This window comes from Xyrauchen texanus, chromosome 34 (genome assembly GCF_025860055.1).
Source record: "Xyrauchen texanus isolate HMW12.3.18 chromosome 34, RBS_HiC_50CHRs, whole genome shotgun sequence".
NCBI classification, from domain to species: Eukaryota; Metazoa; Chordata; class Actinopteri; order Cypriniformes; family Catostomidae; genus Xyrauchen; species Xyrauchen texanus.
The window spans coordinates 32284817-32307381 of record NC_068309.1 but is presented as its reverse complement, the minus strand read 5'-3'; the positions used below and the strand labels follow the sequence as shown (position 1 = coordinate 32307381).

The window sequence follows — 22565 nt, the reverse complement described above, 5'->3', positions numbered from 1 at the left end:
GTCCCTCCGTTCATGTAAGTCTATGGTATTTGTTTGCCTGTTTTATCATCCGCAATGCAAAAATCATAAGTTTGATTGCACCGTAAAGTAACAGCACACATCTGCTCAACAATCCACTCAAATTGAGGTATCATTTATCAACACAAACTATGCTGGATTGGCTTCATCACAGAAATGTAATACTTAGCATTATATATTTAGAAATTAGTTGCAAACAATGAAACATATTCATCCAATCAGAATGGAGCAAGTTGTGACTACATGAAGGTTTTTGACTAGGAGCCTCAAATCCGCTCCAAATAAATTTTTGGCTTTTTCTGGCCAAGAACTACCCACTTAACAGAAAAGGGCTGGGTTTCCCAAAGCACTAAGTAGGACATAAGTAGCACTTAAGTAGTACTTAATCTTTAAGGTGCGTTTCCCAAAAGCATTGTTATCTAAGTAGTTCATAAAAACGTTTGTAAATTTCAGCCATCTTGCCCAGTTTATCAAAGACAATGGGGCATTTAATAAATTGTATTGCCATATTTTGATCATTGGAAAGCATTGTAATCTATTTCAGAGGATAAAATAAAAGTGTTGAAAAATCGCTATGAAATCAATAGTCAGTCTCTGCAGTCTGCGCATGCGAGATGATCTTAATTACAAGACACGTAATACAGTATAATGTTATATAATCTATTAGTCTTATTTGATAAGCATAATTGTAATGACAATAGAAAGACGATATGTTCTTATTAAACAGATCATTTAAGAAGTGAGAAATGTAACCATGCAGTTTAAACTTTAATCATTATGCTTAATAAATCATAAAAATTTGGTTAACAATGGAGATTAAAGTGAGAGTGTGCAATGAGAGATTCCATCTCTCTCTTTTCCTCCTCCTCCTCCTCTTCCTCCTTTCTCTTTTTCCAAGGCAGTAACAAATTGCATGATGCATAATGGCAGTAATGCTACAAGTAGCCTACACACTGCCTCGCACTCTAACCAGATGATTTATTCATATTTAGACAGGTCTATGAGTAGTTCAATACTGATGCCTATCATTTTAATCCTGTTCTGTGTGCATTTGTTCAGTTTCAAGCCATAGGAACAAAACATTAGGCTAAGTGAGTGCCACTTATGTTTCACATTGCGTACATTCATGTTACATGAGTTTATTGTGTCACTTTCATTTATCTCTATGATGAGAATCAATACATTTGAAACTTTGTCTTACTAAAGCCATCATTATTTCTTTAATACAATTCTGTTATAGTTAACGGAGGTGCCAAATGTCGGCACCTCTACAAGGTTACAAACAACTTCCACGTTTGATAGTATTTTCACATTATTTTCAAGTTGAGAAGATCTTCTGGACATACTGGCCAATGTGATCAGCACTCATTTTGACTGGACAACTCCTGTAACAAAGCAATTAAGTTCAACTTTATAATGAGCCATCTATGTGCTGGTTTGGGAAACAGGCGTTACTCCATCGTAAAATAACGAGCAAAGTTAGTTAAGAGGATCGTAAAAGCTTAAGTTGCAAGGTTATCGGGAAATCCAGCCAGCGTCTGTCTAACTGACATAAAAAGTGACCAATCACAGATTAAAGCAATCTCAGAGCTCCTTCCCACCTCCCACCGGCATAATGCAAAACAATCAGATTAGAACTGATGATTTCAGCCATCTCTTGTCATATTTGTCCACTATACGCATCAGACGGCCAGTAAACGGACTGTGGGCTGTCTGTTGGCATGCTGTCTGAGGCTAAGACTATCTGCTGCCAGGTCATGGTGAAAGCAATCTAGCATGGCAAGACTCAATAGCCCTGAAGCCTGACAAAAGAGCAGATGTGTGAAAAGCTGTCATGTTGTGAGAAAGTCTGCAAGAGCCTGTTTATCTCAGAGTGGAGGAGTCAAGGAGAGCCAAAACATGTCGTATGCAATGACATGCTGGGTCTGCTGTTGATTTGAACAACTGATGATGTTTACATATGCAGTAATAGCAGTTCTTTTTAGCTGACACATAACCTCCTGATTCTGTTCATTTATTATGTATTATTTGCTAAGAACTGAGCTTAATATTTGTAACCTAATAAGGTGCTTTTGAGATAACAAGTGGTCAAGGTAAGGCTGGTAACATGATGAATCAACTTGTTGATTTCAAATGTTCCAGTACCCTGATATCAACCCCATTCTGCCGATTTAACAAGCTGATTCAAATTCAAATGTGTTTACTGGTTCATGTGGCACAACTGATAGTGTGATTTGTGAGTAACCTAACAGAAACGTGTTCTGTTCTTGAAAAAAAAATTGCGTTCACATAAACAGTGATTGTGAGGTTGTATTTTTGCTTTACAATTACATTTTTACAGCACTGATGGTGAGGTTTAGGGTTAAGGTTTGGATTAGGGGTTAGAGTTAATAAAATATGCATTCCTGTTTACTGTATTACATCATTTACTAATAAAAATAAAACTTGCTTTTGGTGCCACTATGTGGGCCTTTCACCCTGATACTGGAACGTACACATGCACAACATGCTCAAATACACTTCCAGCTTCGGCCACTGGGGGGAGTATTTCAAATTTCGGTACACACACACCGATTTCTGCAGCAGAACATGTTACATGCCTACAACGTTAGCATAGCAATGCATAACAAGTTTCCCCCCCATAGACATTGTATGTGCAGTACACTAGCGAGGAGACCGTTTTTTTAATATTTCTTTTGGTCTATGGAGGAGATGCTTCAGTGTGCTGAATAAACTGATTTTGTGAGGAAACAGTTCATCACTTAATTAATTGTCTGTCAATCTTCAAATGTTTTTACACTAAATCCTTTTGGAATGAACTATGTGTGAAGTTTCCTATGATAAAATTGAAGGAGAAGACCATGGCCCAGATCCGGCCCTTGATTGGCTCCATCCAGAACCATAAGTCATTTCTTATAAAATGTAACCTCCTTCATAATGTTGAGTCACATTGTATTGCAATTGTTGCAGTATATTTGACATCTGTATATTTCTCTATATATTTAGTACAAGCAGCAATTTTAGTGACTATTTTGACTACTTCAGATTTAAAAAAATAAATAAATCTGTGATAAACTCTGCTAACAGAGGTGCTTTCCAGTTAACCTCAAGATTACATAGCAACATATAAATTTCATAACAAAATTCCATCAAATTGGAAAGAGTAATCTATAATTAAATAATAATAAAAAATACATATTATAAACTTTATTAATTACAGTTAGTTATGAAATTAAGATGCATAAATCTTAAAAATAGGCTAAAATATATTTTTTTTTGTGTGAAAAGCATCTGGTCTACAATTCAGTAAAATCACAAAATAAAATTCAACCAAATGTGATAATTAACAACAGATAATTGGAAAAGAGTGTTATGGATCTAAAACCCATTGAGCTTTTGTGGGATCAGCTTGAACTTAAGATGTGTGAGAAGTGCCTGACAAGATAAAGATAAATTAAAGTCACATCTATGGCAAGTGCTACAGGAAGCGTGGGGTGAAATCTGGACAAAATAACAGCTAGAATGTTGATGAGAACACTTTGAAGTAGTTTAAGATGTTCTGAATTTTCTATTAAAATTGTAATAGTAATTTTTCATGTTATTAATGTCCTGACTATACATTGTGATCATTTGAATGCCATGTTGGTGAATAAAAGTACCAATTTGTTCCATAAGAGCAAAATCTGTACACTATTCCAAACCTTTGACCACCAGTGTACCTAAAATGCACATTGCCTATATCGTTTCACAGCCATATACAGAAACGTAATATTGTATATGGCTCCTGAAACATTGTGAAAGAGATTTAGAGACTGAGCCCTATTGGAACTTTAATTGAATACCTCTGAAATACAGCAAATGATAAACACACTGACTCTTTTGAGGCATGGATCTGTATGGAAATGTGCTATTATGTTTGAGCCTCCCATAATGCCATTTGGTTGGAATTGTGTCTAAGAAATGCTTTTAGTCTACAAAAACAAAGTCATAAAGCATTGCAGGCATGAGGAAATATGGCTAAGCTGTAGCAGCTCATGTGCTTTAACAGGCTAAAACATAACTGCATTTTTGTAAATGGAGCCAGTTATCTATCCCAAAGCCAGTTTTGCTTTAAATTCTCCTCCTTTATGTCTTAAATTAATATACATGGTTCAAATGTAGGCACACATTTTCTATGAAATATTTTAGAAATATTTAAGTTTTTTTGCTCAGCCAAAGTTGCTGAAGTCAAGCACATTTCTTATTTAGGAGATAAAATTAATATCCCACTTGCATATTTGGAGACCTTCGCTGGTACTTGCTTCAGCTCTTTTGTTGTACATGCCATCACTAATGAGTCCCAGAAGAATCTTGCCAGTTTTTGGCAGGTATGGCAAGAAAAATTGCTAGTGTCATATTCACTGATGCACTTTGAATGACACCACACCGCCATCAAGATTAGTCCCTGACTGGTGATTTAATCAATTGTGATTTAAGGGAATAGAAAAAAATGAAATGACAATTCTGTCACTATTTTCTCACTATTTAACCATAATTCATTCTAGCACTTAGGTAGGTATCATGAGTTGTGGGGCCTCATTACTCATAATATTCATGAAGAATCCATTTAATGGAAGTTGATTGACTATGAGGCACCCCTTTAACAAAAACATAGTCACAATCACATGAAGGAAAATATGTTTAGAGAGAACTAACAGGTATTTTATTGTTGTTTTGTTTTTTAGATGTGCCAGATGCAATAAGCTCCATTTAAACATAGTTCCCTCCTTCATATACCCTTAATGATAAGAATCTCAGCTTGGTTGTGAGGTGAAGCTGGAACCATGACAAGAGGATTTATTCTTGATGCACAATATTGATCCAGTACCTATCAGTCCTCTCCCAGCCTCCGTCACACCCCTCATAGACTTTCACTTGCTCCGTTTATTAAAGGGAAAGTTCACCTAAACATGAAAATGATGTAGTTATTTACCCAACCGTGTGTTATTTTCTTCCATGAAACACAAAAAGTGAACTTTTGAACAATATTCTGACCAGTCTTTTCTATATAATGACAGTGAAAGAGGACTAGGGCCATCAAGCTCCATAAATGTGGTTCATTTAACTTTATTTTGCATTCATTTCTAAGTCTTCTGAAGCCATACAACAGCTACAGAACACTAAACACTGAAAGTTAATACAGTGCACTTGGAAGGTAAAACAATAATGATAGCCATGTTGTTGGATTGTTTCAAACAGAATTTTCCAAAAAAAAATTACTTAAAAAGCAAGTTCAAAATTACCATTCATTTTAAAGAAACTTAATAGAATGCACCATATGTAATATACAGTATATGTAAATGGGCCGCTAAAGAAGTGTAAACCTCTATTACAGTAATACAGACATTGGTTTTTCCCACCCATATAGATGAGCTAAGCTGTGGTATCCCAATGTTTCATACAAATATTGGAAGCTTGAGCATTCTGAGTGCTTCAATATGAGACAGTGGTCTGCTTCAAGCATCAAGCCGTCCGACCCTTTGAGACGTTTTCCGCTCCAATATGGGACACAAAGCCTTCAATATTGGACGTTTAACTGCCTGCTAAAATACGTTACGTCTCGACTAAAACAGGGTAGTTGTCAACCCTAGCATTAACAAATATTGCATAAACGATCTTTCCCGTTTTTTAAGCCATTGTCTGTGGTGAATGTGTTCATATTTGGAGACTGTCCTCGTTAAAAATATTATCAATGACAAGCCATCCATTGCTAAACTCTCACACGTGGTGAACATACGCAAGTTTGCATCATTACTATGACAACTAATATGAACATGCTACCAGAAGCTACTGCAGTCTGGATAGAAAAAAATCAGATCTGGCCACATATAACTTGCAGTTTGAACAGCCAGTCTAAAACATCGGATTTGAGACTGCAACGCTCTATCAGTAGAGCTACCGCACAATTTGATCGCATCTGAAAAAGCTTGTAAATGTAGTTGGATTTGTTATGCAAAGGTTAAAATGTAATATCTTGCAAGTCATGCGCTAGAGTAACAGTGTTTAGATGTCACAAGATAGCATTGTGTGAAGAACAAGTTGAAAAGTAAGTCCTTATGAACTGATAATCTGCCATTTTACTCGTGATTTGTGTGAAAGGGGATGAAAGTCATTGTTGTTGTAGCGCCTCTAGTGTTCATTTCACCAAGAAACAGGCATGATAATAAGCCATTTAAAATCATTTTGTAAAAATGTTTAGTATAGTAATGGGATTTTATGAGATCATGTTGTTCTTTTGAGTCAGATGTTTTGAATTGGTTGATCCAGTTCACAAAACCAGACAGAATGATTCATTCACGAATAAGACTGATTCGGTTCTCTAGTTCAAATCACAAATGACTGTACGCGGTTCGTATGTACGAGGAACCCAGTCAGTGCCGGTGTAGTTTTTGGTGCCCCCCTAGGGTAAGATGGTGCCCCCGTAGGGAGTAGGTGCACTATGCAGACTATATGCATATAGGGAGTGGCAGTAGCTGCCAGTAATTCTACACTGAAGATGAATAATACTAAGAAATGTATTCAGATGGTCCCTTACCACATCCTTGACAGTTTTTAGCAATACATGCTTTTTGAGTATTTTCAATAAAAATATCACAATGTGTGGACTTTTCAGATGACCCCTTACTCACCATGTAAAAAATGTCCAACTTATATCAATGTTTAATTAATGATCTGGAACAATTTTGCCATGACGCCATCTGACCAGCTTACGGGATAAATCGTGTTCTGTATTGATCCGATACATCATTATATGTATTTATTGTTCCACGGAAGAACAAAAGTCATATGGGTTTGGATCAACATAATGTTTTGTAAATAATTACATAATTCTTGGGTGAACTATAAAACCATTACACAGTCATCTAGTGGAGGAAGAGGTTGAAAGAGAGCTCAGTGCTGCTCTAGTTTCCATTGCTGTCACATTGTTTATTGTCCGTCTCCATGGATCTCCAGGTGCTGCAGTAAATGCAGCATCAACATTTTCTTCCAGCGGTCAGTTAGATAAATAGGCTGTGCCAATATGTTTGCTTTTTGTAAGTGCTAGCTGTGAACACAGCTAGAGACATACAGAAATCTTGGCAGAAGAAGCAGCTTCAAAGATTAGTAGGCAGAGTAAGCTTTGTAGAAGCTTTCCAGTAGCATTCCCGTTCATCTGAATGACGGTTGCTCAGCTGGTGCGTGCAGCTTCAGGCTCAATCACATGTTGACCACTGGCAGGCCTGTCAGGAGCCTGTCTGAATATAGTAATTAGTGGAGTTTGTGCTACATAAATTATTTATCTCTTAATTAATATTCGCAGTGATCAGACTTACCATTTTTTCCTTGAGGACAGCAAATGGGTGAAATCCCATAGAATTAACTTGAAGGAGGGACACAAGCCATATTTAGGGAACAGAATATAATAGAGAAATTGCGGTGGGCTATTAATTCAGACAACTACCCAACACTTTATAACGGCGAGTTGCACACGAGCAAGCACTACTCACATTTTTCTTCATAAATCATATTTTTTTATTAAATAGAATATATGCTAATATAGTTATTTATGTGATTCCTTTAGTTGGCGCTATTGGCACAGTAATTATACACTTGAACTTTAAGAATCATCAGGAAACTATGGTGAGTCCACCCAAGGACTGTTACAAAGGCATCAGTTTTGTGTTGTTGCTTGCTTCAAAACATCAAATGTTGACATTTGATCAGCAGCAAATTCTATGCAAATGGCAGGATTGCATTTTGTCATTCAGCAAGTTAAGAGATGATCCTTGAAGATTATACTCTCGTCCAAAGCCTGATAGTGATGGTTTGATTTCTAAAAATCCTTATGGAACTTAAGACCTGAAAAGTTACAAAGCAAATTTGGAAATGTTCAACATGCTAATTAAATAGAAAGCGAGCAGATTTATGATGCAAACTCATGAAATTGCTGCTCTGAATTCACTCTCTTTCTCTCAGCTTTAGAGATGGTAAATGGAGAAAGTTCTTTTTTTTTCTCTGAAGTCAACATGAAACAGATTCACAACCCATTTTTCCTCCGTTTTCTGACCTATTTCCAAATTAAACAGGATATTCAACAATAGCTTCAGTCATCAATACATTTGTTCTGTTTTACTGGAAGAGAAAGACTACATTTAAAATTCTTACATCTATTAAAAGTGAATATTGCCAATCTTTATTTGCATAGGTGTTAGAAAATTAATTTGGTCCATTTGAATTTTTATGTTAACTTTTAACCTTAAAAGCATGAATGTTTTATCAGACATTATTTCATACCTCAGGTTTTTAGGATGTATATCTATCTTAAATGGATCTGCAAAATGCTCAGATGGTGTTAAATTTAGAATAAAGTATTTTCAACTGTATAATATACTCTATTCTATTTCAAATAATAGAATAGAGTATATTCTGTCATATTTTGATGTATAATTGTGAATATATCAAAGAGATGATGCGACAAATGATAGACTGGGATTCATTATTTCCATGCTGAAATTTTATAAGACACAACTGGTTGTAAATCACGGCATCACCTTGAGTAAAATAGCAAATATATAATATGTATGTGTATGCATATTTTGAATAATAATAATTCACCATCGTCAAGGAGAAACTCAACATGAAATGAAAGATAATAAATTATTAATTTGTCTCATAATGAACAAAGAAATAGATATCCTGTGATAGTAAATATTATTTAGATCTGAAATTAATATGATTTATGGAAGGGCAAATATAAATTGCGACACTCTTACATATATCAGGCCTCTAACGACTTTATATATTTTTTAAAGTAAATAGAAAACAATGTGTGTTTATATATATATATATATATATATATATATATATATATATATATATATATATACACACACAGTATATATTACTATTTATTAGGGCTGTCAATCGATTAACATCCATCCATCCATCCATCAGTCAACCGCTTATCCTGTGTACAGGGTCACGGGGGCTGGAGCCTATCCCAGCTAACATTGGGCGAAAGGCGGGGGACACCCTGGACAGGTCGCCAGTCCATCGCAGGGCCACACATAGACAGACATACACTCACACACACCTCCACATCCACATCCACATCCACACCTAGGGCAATTTTTTTGGAGACACCAATTAACCTAGCCTGCATGTTTTTGGATGGTGGGAGGAAGCCGAGTACCGGAGAGAACCCACGCAGACACAGGGAGAACATGCAAACTCCACACAGAAAGGCCAGGGCAACCAGGGTTTGAACCCACGACCTTCTTGCTGTGAGGCGACAGTGCTAACCGCTGCACCACCGTGCCGCCCAATCGATTAACATTTTTAATCAAATTAATTACATGGTGTCTCGATTAATTAATCCCGATTAATCACATATACAAATATTTGCTGAGAAAGCCCCTCATATAACAATAATTCAATATATAATGATGAAATAATTATACATAGTTATCTTTAAATATTAAAAAATTATATTTATATATATATATTTATATATATGTCTATATATATAAAATAAAAAAAATAGTCAGATAATTAAAATGCATTACATTCTTGTGGCAGAAGAGTTAATCATTGATAAAACAATACAAAAAGCAGCATTAGAATACAATGTATTGTTTACTACCATATTATTGATCATAAGTCAATCATTGGCATACAGTTCACAGCAATCCATTTCACAAGTTAATTTATCAACCAGTTCGAGATTTATTGAGAGGGCTTGTTTAAGGACCCGTCTATTTACACCTGCGTCAGACATTTTTATTTTTTTTTAGAAACAAGCCAGGGGTATAAATAGTACACAATACTACAGATATATTTACAATAATGCCAAGACATTATATTCATTACATAGTGCAATGCTTTTCAATGCTTTGGAGTTGTTGGAGGTACAAAGAGTATTTAAATAATATTTTAAGTCTTTACAAAAAAGTGCAAATATGGGCTTTATAGACATAAATTTACACTTATGTATAAAAAACTTGGCAAGAAAAATAAATAGATTAATCAGAAAATATTAACTTAAGTTATCAAAACTGTGAAAACCAAACAAAACATCTTTATAAAGCAAAGAAAAACTAGTTAAAATAGAGGTACGTACAAACAAACAAAATGTTCTCCAAAATACTACAGCATGGACACATTCCCAAAAAAGGTGAGGGGCAGATTCATCTACAGCATTACAGAAGGAGCAAAGTGGATCTATTTCAGGGAGCATGTTTCTTAAATAAAGATTGACTGGGTAAAAACGGTGTAACAGTTTTTCTGTAATGCTGGAGTGGTGGTGTAGTGGTCTAAAGCACATAACTGGTAATCTGGTAATCAGAAGGACACTGGTTCGAGCCCCACAGCCACCACCATCGTGTCCTTGAGCAAGGCACTTAACTCCAGATTGTTCCAGGGGGATTGTCCCTGTAATAAGGGCTCTGTAAGTCGCTTTGGATAAAAGCGTCTGCCAAATGCATAAATGTAAATGTAAATGTAACAGTTTAAAGGACGCCTCCTTAACCTTGTTGGTAATTAAATATTTGTTAGGTAAAAACCATATGACCTGCGTCAGACATGCTTGTGTCGCATCTCGGGTGTGTTGCGTTATAAAAGTAAAATGTTTAGGTCACTATGTCAAGTTAAATATAGTTTAATACTCAATCTTTAAACACATCTTGAGATCCCTTGGTTCACATTTGGCTCCTTCAAGTGTTTTGAATGCAAGAAAGTAACACACGTTTCTGTCGTTTGTCCGATGAAGAGTTGTTAATGTTTTGTTCACTGTAATAAACTGTGTGTTGCTCAGACAGCCGAAAATTCACTTACTGCCCTCTGGAGTAAACAGGTGGTACTACAAGCTTGCATTTCTCAGGAATTTCTCAGGAAAGCATCGCTATTAAATGCGTAAAAATTTTTAACGCGTTATTTTTGGTAAAATTAATCGCACGTTATTAACGCGTTAAATCGACAGCCCTACTATTTATATATATATATATATATATGTATATAGATATAGATATATGTATACTCTACCATTCAAAAGTTTGGGTTCACTTGCCTGAAATGTTTCTCATGATCTTAAAAACCTTTTGATCTGAAGGCGTAAGCTTAAATGTTTGAAATTATTTTTGTAGACAAAAATATAATTGTGCCACCATATTAATTTATTTAATTAAAAAACTAAAATTGTATTTAAAGAAAAAAGTTTTTAAAATGGATGACTTGGACCAAATCAAATTAATTGAAAGAACTAGTCCGCACATAAATTGCATTTTCATTGAAGTGGACATTAAATCTCTTAAACTCTCATCCTCCACAAATTAATCACTTGGTAGACTGTGAATAGCCACTTTGCTACAGCAATCGTGAAGCCAAGTTCATGATTCACATCAGGGTGTCAGCGTCAAGCGGCACTTTAAACTCCACATGAAAAGCGCTTGCAGACAAAAATGTCTCATTCTGCATTTTGGTGACCTCCTTCTATGGTAATTAAATTACACACCCTTTTTCCACCAAACATAATGATGTTATTATGGCCAAACAGTTAAATTTGTGTTTAATTAGACCAGAGGACATTTATCCAAAAAGTAAGATCTTTGTCCCCATGTGCACTGTAGTCTGGCTTTTTTATGGCGGTTTTGGAGCAGTGTCTTCCTTGCTGAGCAGTCTTTCGGGTTATGTTGATATAGAACTCATTTAACTGTTGATATAGATACTTGTTTACCTGTTTCCTCCACCATCTTCACAAGGTCCATTGCTGTTGTTCTGGGATTGATTTGGATTAATCTCTAGGAGACGGAATGCATCTCCTTGCTGAATATTATGATGGCTGTGTGGTCCCATGGTGTTTAAACTTGCTTACTATTGTTTGTACAGATGAACATGGTACCTTCAGGCATTTGGAAATTGCTCCCAAATTTGAACCACACTTGTGGAGGTCCACAATTATTTTCTGAGGTCTTGGCTGATTTATTTAGTTTTTCCCATGATGTCAAGCAAAGAGGCACTGAGTTTGAAAGTAGGCCTTCCAAAAAATCCACATGTACACCTCCAGTTCATTACACCATCTATCAGAAGATAATTAGCTAATTGTCTAAAGGCTTGACGTTATTTCCTGGAATTTTTTTAAGCTGCTTAAAGGCACAGAAAACTTAGTGTATGTAAACTTCTGACTTCAACTCCATAAAGCTATAAAGCAAAGTGAAATGGTCAATATGTTTTTGGATTCATGGTCAGATATAGATGGGCTTAAATAAGATAACTCTGTCAATACATCGAGAGTACAGCATGTCTGGCTGACAGCTGGCATATTGCTCAGCAGTTGAGGCAGTCTTGCTTAAACTGTGCATGGAGACTGTCTTGATGCTCGGCGGGACACATGAACGAGCACACTGCCACACTAACATTCTGGCACATCAAGGGTAGCGGAGTTGGACTTAAAAGTGATGTCTGATGCAATAATTCTTTCAAAATGTTGTTCATGAATGTCTTTAAGATAGCAAAGCATAAGGTTGACTTTTCCATGCTGTGACTGACTAAGAGAACTTATGAAATTCTCTTTAAATATAGAATTTATAGAACTGTTTTACTCAAGGGAACAGTAAATTTAGATCTAATTTGTGTAGAATTCAAGACATAACAAAATCAATTAGCCTTGATATATCTTGCATACTACCTAAATGACATTGCAGGGTGCACAACACTTTGGAATTAAAGGAATATTCCGGGTTTAATACAAGTTGAGCTCAATCGACAGTATTTGTGTCAATTTAAACAACTTTACAGCTCAAATACAACATGAGTTTTAACAGAAGAATGAAAGTGCTTTTATAAAATTATGAACTTCACATTTGTCTTTAAACTCTCTGAAAATTTGCCCCATTCACTTCCATTGTATGTACCTCACAGAAACCTCGATTTTAAGGATGGATGAGTCAAAATTATTTATTTATTTTTATAATCTACATTATGCCACAAATGCTGTCGGTTGAGATTTACTTGTATTGAACCTGGAATATATCTTGAAATACTAGCATACTGCATACACATACTGCACAGTATATACTGTATAGTTTACTACCTTCTTTTTAAAAGAAAATAGGACTCAATAAGTGCCTTAGAAAACACATGTGTAGTTTATGTGTTATGTAGAGCTCAGTATGTTTTTGACAGCCAGTTTTACTATCGAAGTACTGAATCCCTTAACCGCAAAACAAATCCACATATAACAGAATTTATACTATTTTTTATTATCTAGTTGTCTTGATTATATTTATAATTATAAATATACATGGCCATTCGCTAAAGACCCAAGATATGTAATAATGTTTGCCGGAACAGCCATATATTTAAGGGTTAATTGTTAGTCATTGCCACCTTAACAAATGTATTGCTAGTATTTTCTCTTAAGTCCTGAGTTACATAGGTTAGGATGGGTGCCAGGCACTCTGGTGTAAGGTGCACTGTTCTAACTTGTTAAAAACCTGTGTATCGGTGATGTGACACCAGCAAGCAAAACAAATGACAAAGAGAGAGGATATCAGCTCGCATGGCAGCACCAACGTTCATCTTCCCCTTGCATTTTCAGCATGTCGGCCTGCTATATGACAAGAATCAATCGCAGGCCAATGGCTCAGACACCTCCACCAGCTGTCTGATGTATTGATACTGGCGAAGTGCGGGAGAAGACGGATGAGTGTGCAGCCGGGCGGACAGATCGGGCGGTTTGTGTTGGAATAGTGGATTGATCGAGGCTAGACGGTCAGCACACAGATGGTGGGATGATGTTTCAGGGGTGGTGCCCCTGTCAGCTGTTGTAGCGAGGGCTTTCTGCTAGATTGAAGCACAAATTTTCTGATTTCTTGATGCTTTTCAAGTGCCACAGATTACGACTTCCTTAATGATAAACATTCAAATTTATTGCCTTACAAGTTATGTGCTATTGTAATGGCAGCCAGTTGGTGGGTAGCTATGTAGTGTGTAAACCTCACTCCCCTGGCCTCAAGAGGTGGAATTGCAACTGACATTAGAGGCTGTAGCCTTCAGCCTCCTTATTAGTGCCCCCACCTCCCATGTCGGAGACCCCAGTTCATATCTCGCTCGGAGCGGGTCAAGCAGGACTGGTTACAGTGGTGCCGTGACCTGGATGGAGTGAGGTTTAGGCAGGTGAGTGTAATGGTAGCAAGCTGGTGGAAGTGGAAGGTGTAAAGAGAAAGTCAATAACAGTGAATGTAAACGTGTGCGCTTTGTAGAGTCTTAAGCAGCTTTTGGGCAATAAATAGTTTTCTGGTGCCCATGTAAACGAGCCAAAATCAAAATTCTGTCATAATTTACTCAACTTCAAATCATTACAAACCTGTATGTCTTTCTTCCTAATGTAGAATACAAAAGATACAAAAAATGTAATTAATATTTCTGTCTGTCTTTTCAATTCAATGGAAGTTGACAAAGGCTCACTTTAAAGCTTAAAAAAGGACCCAAAATTGTCATAAATGTTGTCCATGCATCCCGTGCTTCATATTCCAATACTTCTGAAGGCATACAATACATTTAAGTCCTTTTTCAGTGAAAATCTTGACATCTGTTGCACGTTCAAGGTTTGAATTATTTACAGATGTATGTAGCTTCGCATTTTGGTATGACATTAGCGATGGGCTAAGCTCCAGATGTAATTTATTTATAGCAACATTCAAATTTAAAAATTACGACTGCAATCTTGGCCAGCTTTCTGTATTCCACTGTCAAATATAAAATCAAATATATACAGTATCAGTACATCAACATACTTATCCAATATTTACCCATGGCTGACCATATTATCCACCGAGATGGTTTTGAATGCATGACATTTGTCAACACTACTTTGGCGCTTCCTGTTAATTCCGTTTAGACAAGAAAATTGGCCACCGGATGATTTAGCTGTTTTGCCAAGTCAGAGCCCGTTTTTCAAAACACAAATTATGAGGCCTCGACTCATCGATCAAAGGTCCCTTTTCATACTGAGTAACACAAATGAATTCCAGAAACATTTCTGCCATATAATGAAAAAAAGCAGCTCCTGTCATTTTTGTTTTGGCCTGATGTGGTTTGATAACTATGGATTACCAAACACCTCTATTGCGATATTGCATTCTTGATGCGCTATTTAGGGCCCAAGCACTGAAAGTGTGGAGGCCCTATTGTTCTTCTCCTCAGGATTGTTATTATTAGTGTCCAAGCACTGAAAGTGCAGAGGCCCTGTTGTTCTTCTAAGGATAATTAGGGCCCATGCACTGAAAGTGTGGAGACCCTATTGTTCTTCTAAGGATTATTATTATTAGTGTCCAAGCACTGAAAGTGCAGAGGCCCTGTTGTTCTTCTAAGGATAATTAGGGCCCATGCACTGAAAGTGTGGAGACCCTATTGTTCTTCTAAGGATTATTATTATTTAGGGCCCAAACACTGAAAGTGCAGAGGCCCTATTGTTCTTTTAAGGATTATTATTATTATTATTAGGGCTCTGTAGCGCCCCCTTTAAAATGGCCATGTAAGATGGCCTCTGTAGCACCCCCATTTTCACCTCAGTCACCAAAATTGGTACATATATAGTTCTCATACTAACAGTCATTAGCTTTGCCCTACAGGAAGTCTTTAAATCTTCAGGAAGATTTTCTGAAAATTGCAGGCTCTGAACTTTTAAATACTCCTTCTAGGGGATTCATGTGACTGGCACCAAATTTGTGTAACATCATGCCAAGACATTGTAGATGCTAAATTGCTATCTTATTTTTTATATTTTGAATGGTGTCACCATGGTGAAGCAATACATTTATGGTGAAAAATGGGAAACAGGAAGTGCCTTATATCTACTGTGTGCATTGTGTGATTTTTATGAAAATTGAGCTGTATGTTTGGTAATGAGGTCTGATCATATGGATACGGCTATTGAACCACATATATGGTCATAGCACCACCACCTGGCAGCAGTAAGTGTGACTCTTACAACAGACTTTGAAATAGCCTTCTTATATTTACCCTAATTGCTTCAAAATTGTTTAGAATAATGTAAAATGCCAAATGCATGTGTACATCTTGCATTGTTTTCCGAAAGCAACCAGGTGGAAATGGACCCATGGTGCTTGGGCCCCATCATCGCTGCTTACAGCTATATTTTTTAATTGTTAGTCTATTGTTTACAAATATCAGTCACATATTCTCATGATAACTTGTAAAAATGTGTATGATATTGCAATATACAACCTTTATTCCAATAGAGACCAACCAATAAACAAACCAAATCCCAAATTGATACAGTACAGCGATTATTATTTAGCTAGCTGCTAACACTTTAGTTTAAGAAATGTCTGTGAACAAATTTGGTTACTCATTCCATATTTAATTCTGCAATAGAAATGACTGATGTATATCAATAACCTGTAATACACTTCCCTCGCCTCGTTCCAAACCCTGACATTTTCATTAGTACACAAAATATATTTTCCAATTTAGGTTTAGGGTGTGGATTGGAGGTTAGACGTTATGATTAGATTTAGATTAGGGGTTAAACTTAAAAAAAATTATTATCATCATTCTATTGGTTCATTTGTTTTTCTCTATGGAAGTAAAAACTGTATGTTTTTGTATGAGCTCACTCGTACGATTTCACCATCTAGCACTTTTATTACGAATTTGGGATTTGCTTTGGGCATTGCATCATGCTGTTTTTCAGTGTCTTGTGTCATGAGCAACGTGTTTTTAAGACAGTGTCATGTTAAAAATAGTTCAACTTTGAAGAATGCACCACAAGACCTTTGTGCTGTATTCCATTCTGTTGCGCTCCTTGCTGTTTTTGAACACTTAATACGTCCTTTGTGAACAGCTCTTTATTTATTCTGTGCTACCTGGTCTTGGGAAGTATGGTGTGGCAGCTTAATACAGAATTTATTTATGGGTCAGAGGGGCATGATTAAATGTGTAAATTTTTTGTTGTTTACTTTTTTAATAATTAATTGTACTAAATGAACCTGTTAAATTGGCATCTGTAGTTTTAATCTTAAATTATTTATACTTCATTATGTTAGCTTGAAGTGGAAAAGCCTAAGAGGTTTTGACACACACTTATGCAACAAAGCACAATTGTTTTATTGCACAGTTTGGCAATTTCTGAATAGGTCTGTATAGCTTGTGTGGGATCAATAGTTTTATTGCCAAAAAGTTTCATTGCAGCAAATGAACAGCTCATATTTGACTGCTGCTTACAGCTGTGCATGACTCTGTTGTAATTTACCCTGATAAATCCTTAATAGATTAATAACAAAGTAATCAATATCTGAAAAAAAGGAGATAATTTTATGTTTTGTGACGCTACAATACAAAGATCAGTTGAAAGTTCAGTATATAACTGTTAATAAAATGTCATTAAAAATGTAGTAATGTTATTTATTTGACAACAAACACCTCAGTGAACTTTCGATTGTTTCAGTGCTTTTAAAGCAGCACTTTACTGATGTTCTTCAAATATTCTGGTAATGTTTTTTGTTTAGTTTTTTTAAAACCTAATCCTAAGTATTACATTTCTGCTATTTATTTAACCCAAACTGATTAATGTATAGAAACATTAGATCAATTTGATAATTTCTGTCTCATAAAAGTTCACATAAAACTAAACTTGTTTTCTTTTTAGTGTTACCTAATGCTATTCTTTCCTTTAGGAAATGTGAAAGTACAGTAGTTATACATGTTTATAATCTGACTAGTGACATTATCCACTGTTATATTTTAGGACAAGGGCATTTTGAGTCCAGAGAATGGGATTTTCTATGCCTTCCTATTGTGTTGCACTTTAGGAGATGCTCATATTACTCTGTGGATCTATTCATGCCAAATCTAGACTGAATTCTTTATCACATGTCAAATATCTTGGCAGCATGTCTCTGCTAAACATGGACACAATTGCACAATTACCTTTTATATCACACTTAATTATGACTATGTGGCCATAACTCTGCATGTACATCCATGTAGATGGCTAATGGTTTTGATCAAGTGCAGCCGCTCTCACAGTGAATCATTTCTGACACCACAACTTTCATTTGCATAATTAAATGCAAATCAATTAAGGTTGCATAATTAAAAATTCTGACATGGATCAGTGTTGTGAAATAGCACAGATCAGTGTGCTGGAGAATAACAGACACAGTTTATCAGTGGCAAGCCTTAGAAAACACCGCCTGCGTAATTGGCTTCATTTGAAACTCTCTGCATCGTGAATAACACTGTCTCTGTCTCTCACTCCTGATAGCAGTGCTTTGTAGTTGATATACAAGTGTGCAGCATTATGATAATTGAATCCACTGCATGGATTTTCATCAGCACTGTATGATGTACAGTGCACAGCCCCAAAAAGTATTCTATTCTTTCTTTGAAATAAATGCCACTTGCTTTGGTATTTTGTTCTATAATGCAGTGACATTCATACATTTTTAAGAGTGGAATAAGAGTCCAAATACATTTTGGGGCCACTGTATTGAAATAGTCAAGAACTGATAATGAATTGGTCTTCATTCTCTTTCATTGTGACTTTGTCAAAACTAAAAACAGGATTCATATTGTACTACATTAAATACAACTCCATAACACCAACACATTGGTGATTATATGTTGGTTAACTATTTAAAGTAGCCTACTGTTGACCACTATTGATCAAAGTGTGGCAGGGGTTATTTGACTTGGTGTTCGAATCTCAGGGTTGGCAATCGAAACATTGCTGGTTCGATCCCACAAGGAGGGAGCTATGAACTGCCACACATTTGCCTTGAGCAAGGCATTGTCCCTGGAATAAGTGTACCATATATTGTTTTCTAAAAGCACCAGCTAATGACTACTTACTGTTCCAGTTTCCTGGATATGTTCGGAATGGAAAAAGGATGAAGGATTGGCTTATTAGCAGTTAGTTAAAGATTCTGTTGGGTAAAGCATCTTCCTTCACAGCTGGCCATTCAAAAGTTGCAGTGTTTTCTGCAGACTGATCAAACTGTGAATTCGACAACAGGAAATTGACATAAATTGCTGAAATGTGCTTATAAAAATCTTCACTTCAGTCCTGCTGAAGAAGGAAAGTCATACACATCTGGGTTGACTTAAAGGTAAGTAAATCATGAGAGGATTTTCATTTTTAGTTGAACTAACAGTTTAATAAAAAAAAATCAACATCCAAATCACACTCTCTATTATGTTTATGTGAACACAAATACTTCCTGGCTTCCATGAGACCAGAACTCATGTCTCAAAGATTGTTTGCGCAACATGCTATCTATCAGTAGTGACTCAGGGAAAGGTGAACACATTTAAATTGATGCAAATATGTCTGATGGGGGGATGGTGCTGGTCAGCAATTTGGAAGAATTGAGGTTGATTTCAGGCCACATGAACATTCTGAAGCAGCTTGTGGATCTCCAATGTGATCGTGTGGTATTCTAAACAAACAATTTGCGAACAATATATAAATTGCAAATATTACGTTATATAACAGTAGATAATATACCAGTGCCCAAACGTTTTGAAAAGTGTACATTAGACTGTATCTTAGCAACTCCCATTTAGATGAATGGTAATGCTGATCTCTGGTCATGAGATCTCTCCAGGAATTAAAACTTATTATTCTCGGCAGAATACGCAAATATTCTGTATGCATGGAATACCCCAATGACATAATACAATTGCCTCAATGAGCAGTATACAACCTGAGTACACTGTGTAGTATACTGTATTCCACAATGCAATGCACTCTTGACCTTTCATTTACAGTTGGATGAATGTGCTGGAAGTAAAATCAACAGTTGTTTATGACAGTTTATCTCCAGCTTGACTTATTATTTGATTAAACAGCTAAAATCTAAGACATGTTCACTTAAAATTGGATTAAAATGCAAAATAACTGTATTATTTTTTTCTTTTATTTTTTTTAAGATAAGGTAACTGGACACCAATCACTTAATTAAAAATGCAATGTATTGAAGTCATGTGGCAATAATGTTGCGTGCTAAATTAGGGCTCAACATTAATGGTGGCAGAGCATTGATTGAACTCTTACTTGCAGGCCAGTGCTGCACTGTCACTATTGATCATTTGTGGTTGATCAATAAATTGTTCTTGTGCCTTCTTATGATTGTGTTTTTATGCCTTGCATCCATTAGTATGGACTGAAAATGAAATAACTCAGTAATGTTTTGCACATTGTAACAGCTAAAAATTAATGCACAGTGGAGCCAAAATAAGGAAATTAAACATGATTTTTAAGATTCCATTTATTTGTGTAATTTCTCTTTCTACTCCTTTTCCCTTTTGACATGTTAACGAGATCAACCAGTGGTTGTCTTGCAACCAGCCAGTCGCGATCGACGTAATAATCAACCCTGGTCTAGATGTAGAACATAGGCTCAATATTGAAAATTGCTGGAATTTTTTATGATATATATCGAGATTGTTTTATCGTCAAGCCCTAGTAAGTAGTACACTGGATTTCAATAACAAACAGCTTGCTCTCTTCTCTGTTTCAGGTGGCCCTTCCAGCTGGTCATCTCCACCTTGCGACTGCTGCTGCAAGGGTCACAAAGGCGAAGGTGAGAGTGGGACCTCTTTTAATGAGCTCTCGACCTCCAGCTCAGAGAGCCATTCAGAGGCTAGTTCCCCACAAGGTACCGTCATCCGTGGACCAGTCAGCCGGCAGTCGCATGTGCAGACATTGGATCGACCTCCCAAGAAAGGCCCTATTCAGCAACTTTTGAGGCAGCAACAATCTGAGCAGCGCCGCAAAAGTGATCTTCTCCGAACCCTCACGGCAAGCTCAAGAGATACCAGCACCTGTAAGAAGCGGCCTGCGAAAGAAAAGTTGACTGTGGAGGAGGAGCTGGAAAAGTGCATCCAGGACTTCCGCAAGATCAAGATTCCTGATCGCTTTCCTGAGCGCAAGTACATGTGGCAGGCTGATCTTCTCCGCAAATACCGTCTTTGAGGGACAGAGATCCGGGGAACTTCTGAACCATTTTCAAAGCTAAAGCTACAATGTTGTATGTGTTCTTCACTGCTACTACTACTAATACTACTACTGCTACTACTACTACTACTACTACAACACACCACACTACTGCCTCTGACTTTACCCAGGCCCTGTCCGAAATGGTGCACTTGATGAGGACTCAAATTCTGGGGGCCTTCGCTTGTGCGTGTATCTGAAGTCCACAAAACCGTAGTTGGGATAGCCAACACTGCTCTTGGACTCCAGCCTTAATCATTAGGTGCTTTTCCACCATTGGGTCGAACGGTTCTCGTTGCGAAACTGTGGCATTCCGTACTAATCTGGCCTTGCAACCCTAACTCTAATTCTAACCCTTATGTTTTATTTTTTCGCTGTGCTGCTGTGAAATCATGATTAGAATGGACTGACTGAACATTTCACCGGAGGTATTTCACCAAAATTGATCTCTGTCTTGAGTAGGGTTGAGTGCTGAGAAATCCAAGCCGAGGAAGGTTTGTATTTGCACTGTAATGAACCATGCTCAAGTGGAATTGCTACTGTTATTCAGAAATGTTAGGCCCGATGGTGGAAAGGCACACAAACACACTTAAAACAGCTAATCAAGGTTTTCAGGATTACTTGAAATTAACAGGCAGGTGTGTTTGATTGGAGTTGGAACTAATGCTGTGTTCCATTCAACTCAGAAAGTCAAATTTTCCCACTTTTAAGAAAAGTGCAATAGAATGCAGACTTCCAACTTGGAAACTCTTGTGGAAACCCACATATCCAGTTTTGCCAAGTTGCTGACATGCAATTAAATTTATTGCTTGAAAAAGTGAGCAAATAAAACACATAAATGATTCAGAGTCTCTAAATTACATGTTAATTACATTTGTGCAGATACAGTTAGCACATTGCAGATACAGTTGTGTAAAATATGGTAAATTATATTCTTGTTTATTAATTGTACACCAGATGGTGAAATTATCAAGGGGGACCTGTTGCCCTACCTAAAGATAAAAAAGCCCCCCCAAAGACTGCATCCTAATACCACCACTGGAACACAGCATAAACTCTGCAGGAAGGATACCATCCAGGAGCAGTGTTGGTTACCCCTGCCGTAGGCTGTCCCATTTGTCATTTTATGATTCAGAAGGGTTCTTTAAAGCACCTTATTTGCGTTCGGCATGCACACTTTTGCCGATTGTGCACTGGTACAGACTCCAAAGCAGGCAAAGTGTAGACTCAGAGGAGGACTGCGAGGGCTAAGGGTGCTGCATTTGGGACAATGCCTTTGTTGTCAATCTTTGTTGATAACCTGGGTGACCACATCATCAACTGCTTAAACTCTTTCTAATTGTTCACTTCTAGACACCTGCATTTTTGTAGAATTCCACAGAGACACAAGTGTTTTTGAGAGTTGCACAGCTACTTGTCTCTTTGGCTTTCGTCTCCCTTGTTGAATTAGTACAGATGAGCACAATTTTATGTGTGATTGCATCTTACAAATGAATTCTTGACCTCGGTA

At 36.7% G+C, this 22565-nt stretch overlaps 1 protein-coding gene across 1 annotated transcript in view; it reads left to right on the top strand.

The window, feature by feature from the left end:
* LOC127628032 (BTB/POZ domain-containing protein KCTD16-like) overlaps positions 1–21034 on the top strand; it is an 80905-nt gene extending 59871 nt beyond the window's left edge. The window contains exon 2 of the mRNA XM_052104688.1: positions 20580–21034. Within this exon, the coding sequence (XP_051960648.1) occupies positions 20580–21034 (455 nt within the window). The remainder of the gene's footprint in view (positions 1–20579) is intronic.
* Positions 21035–22565: the final 1531 nt, after the last annotated feature.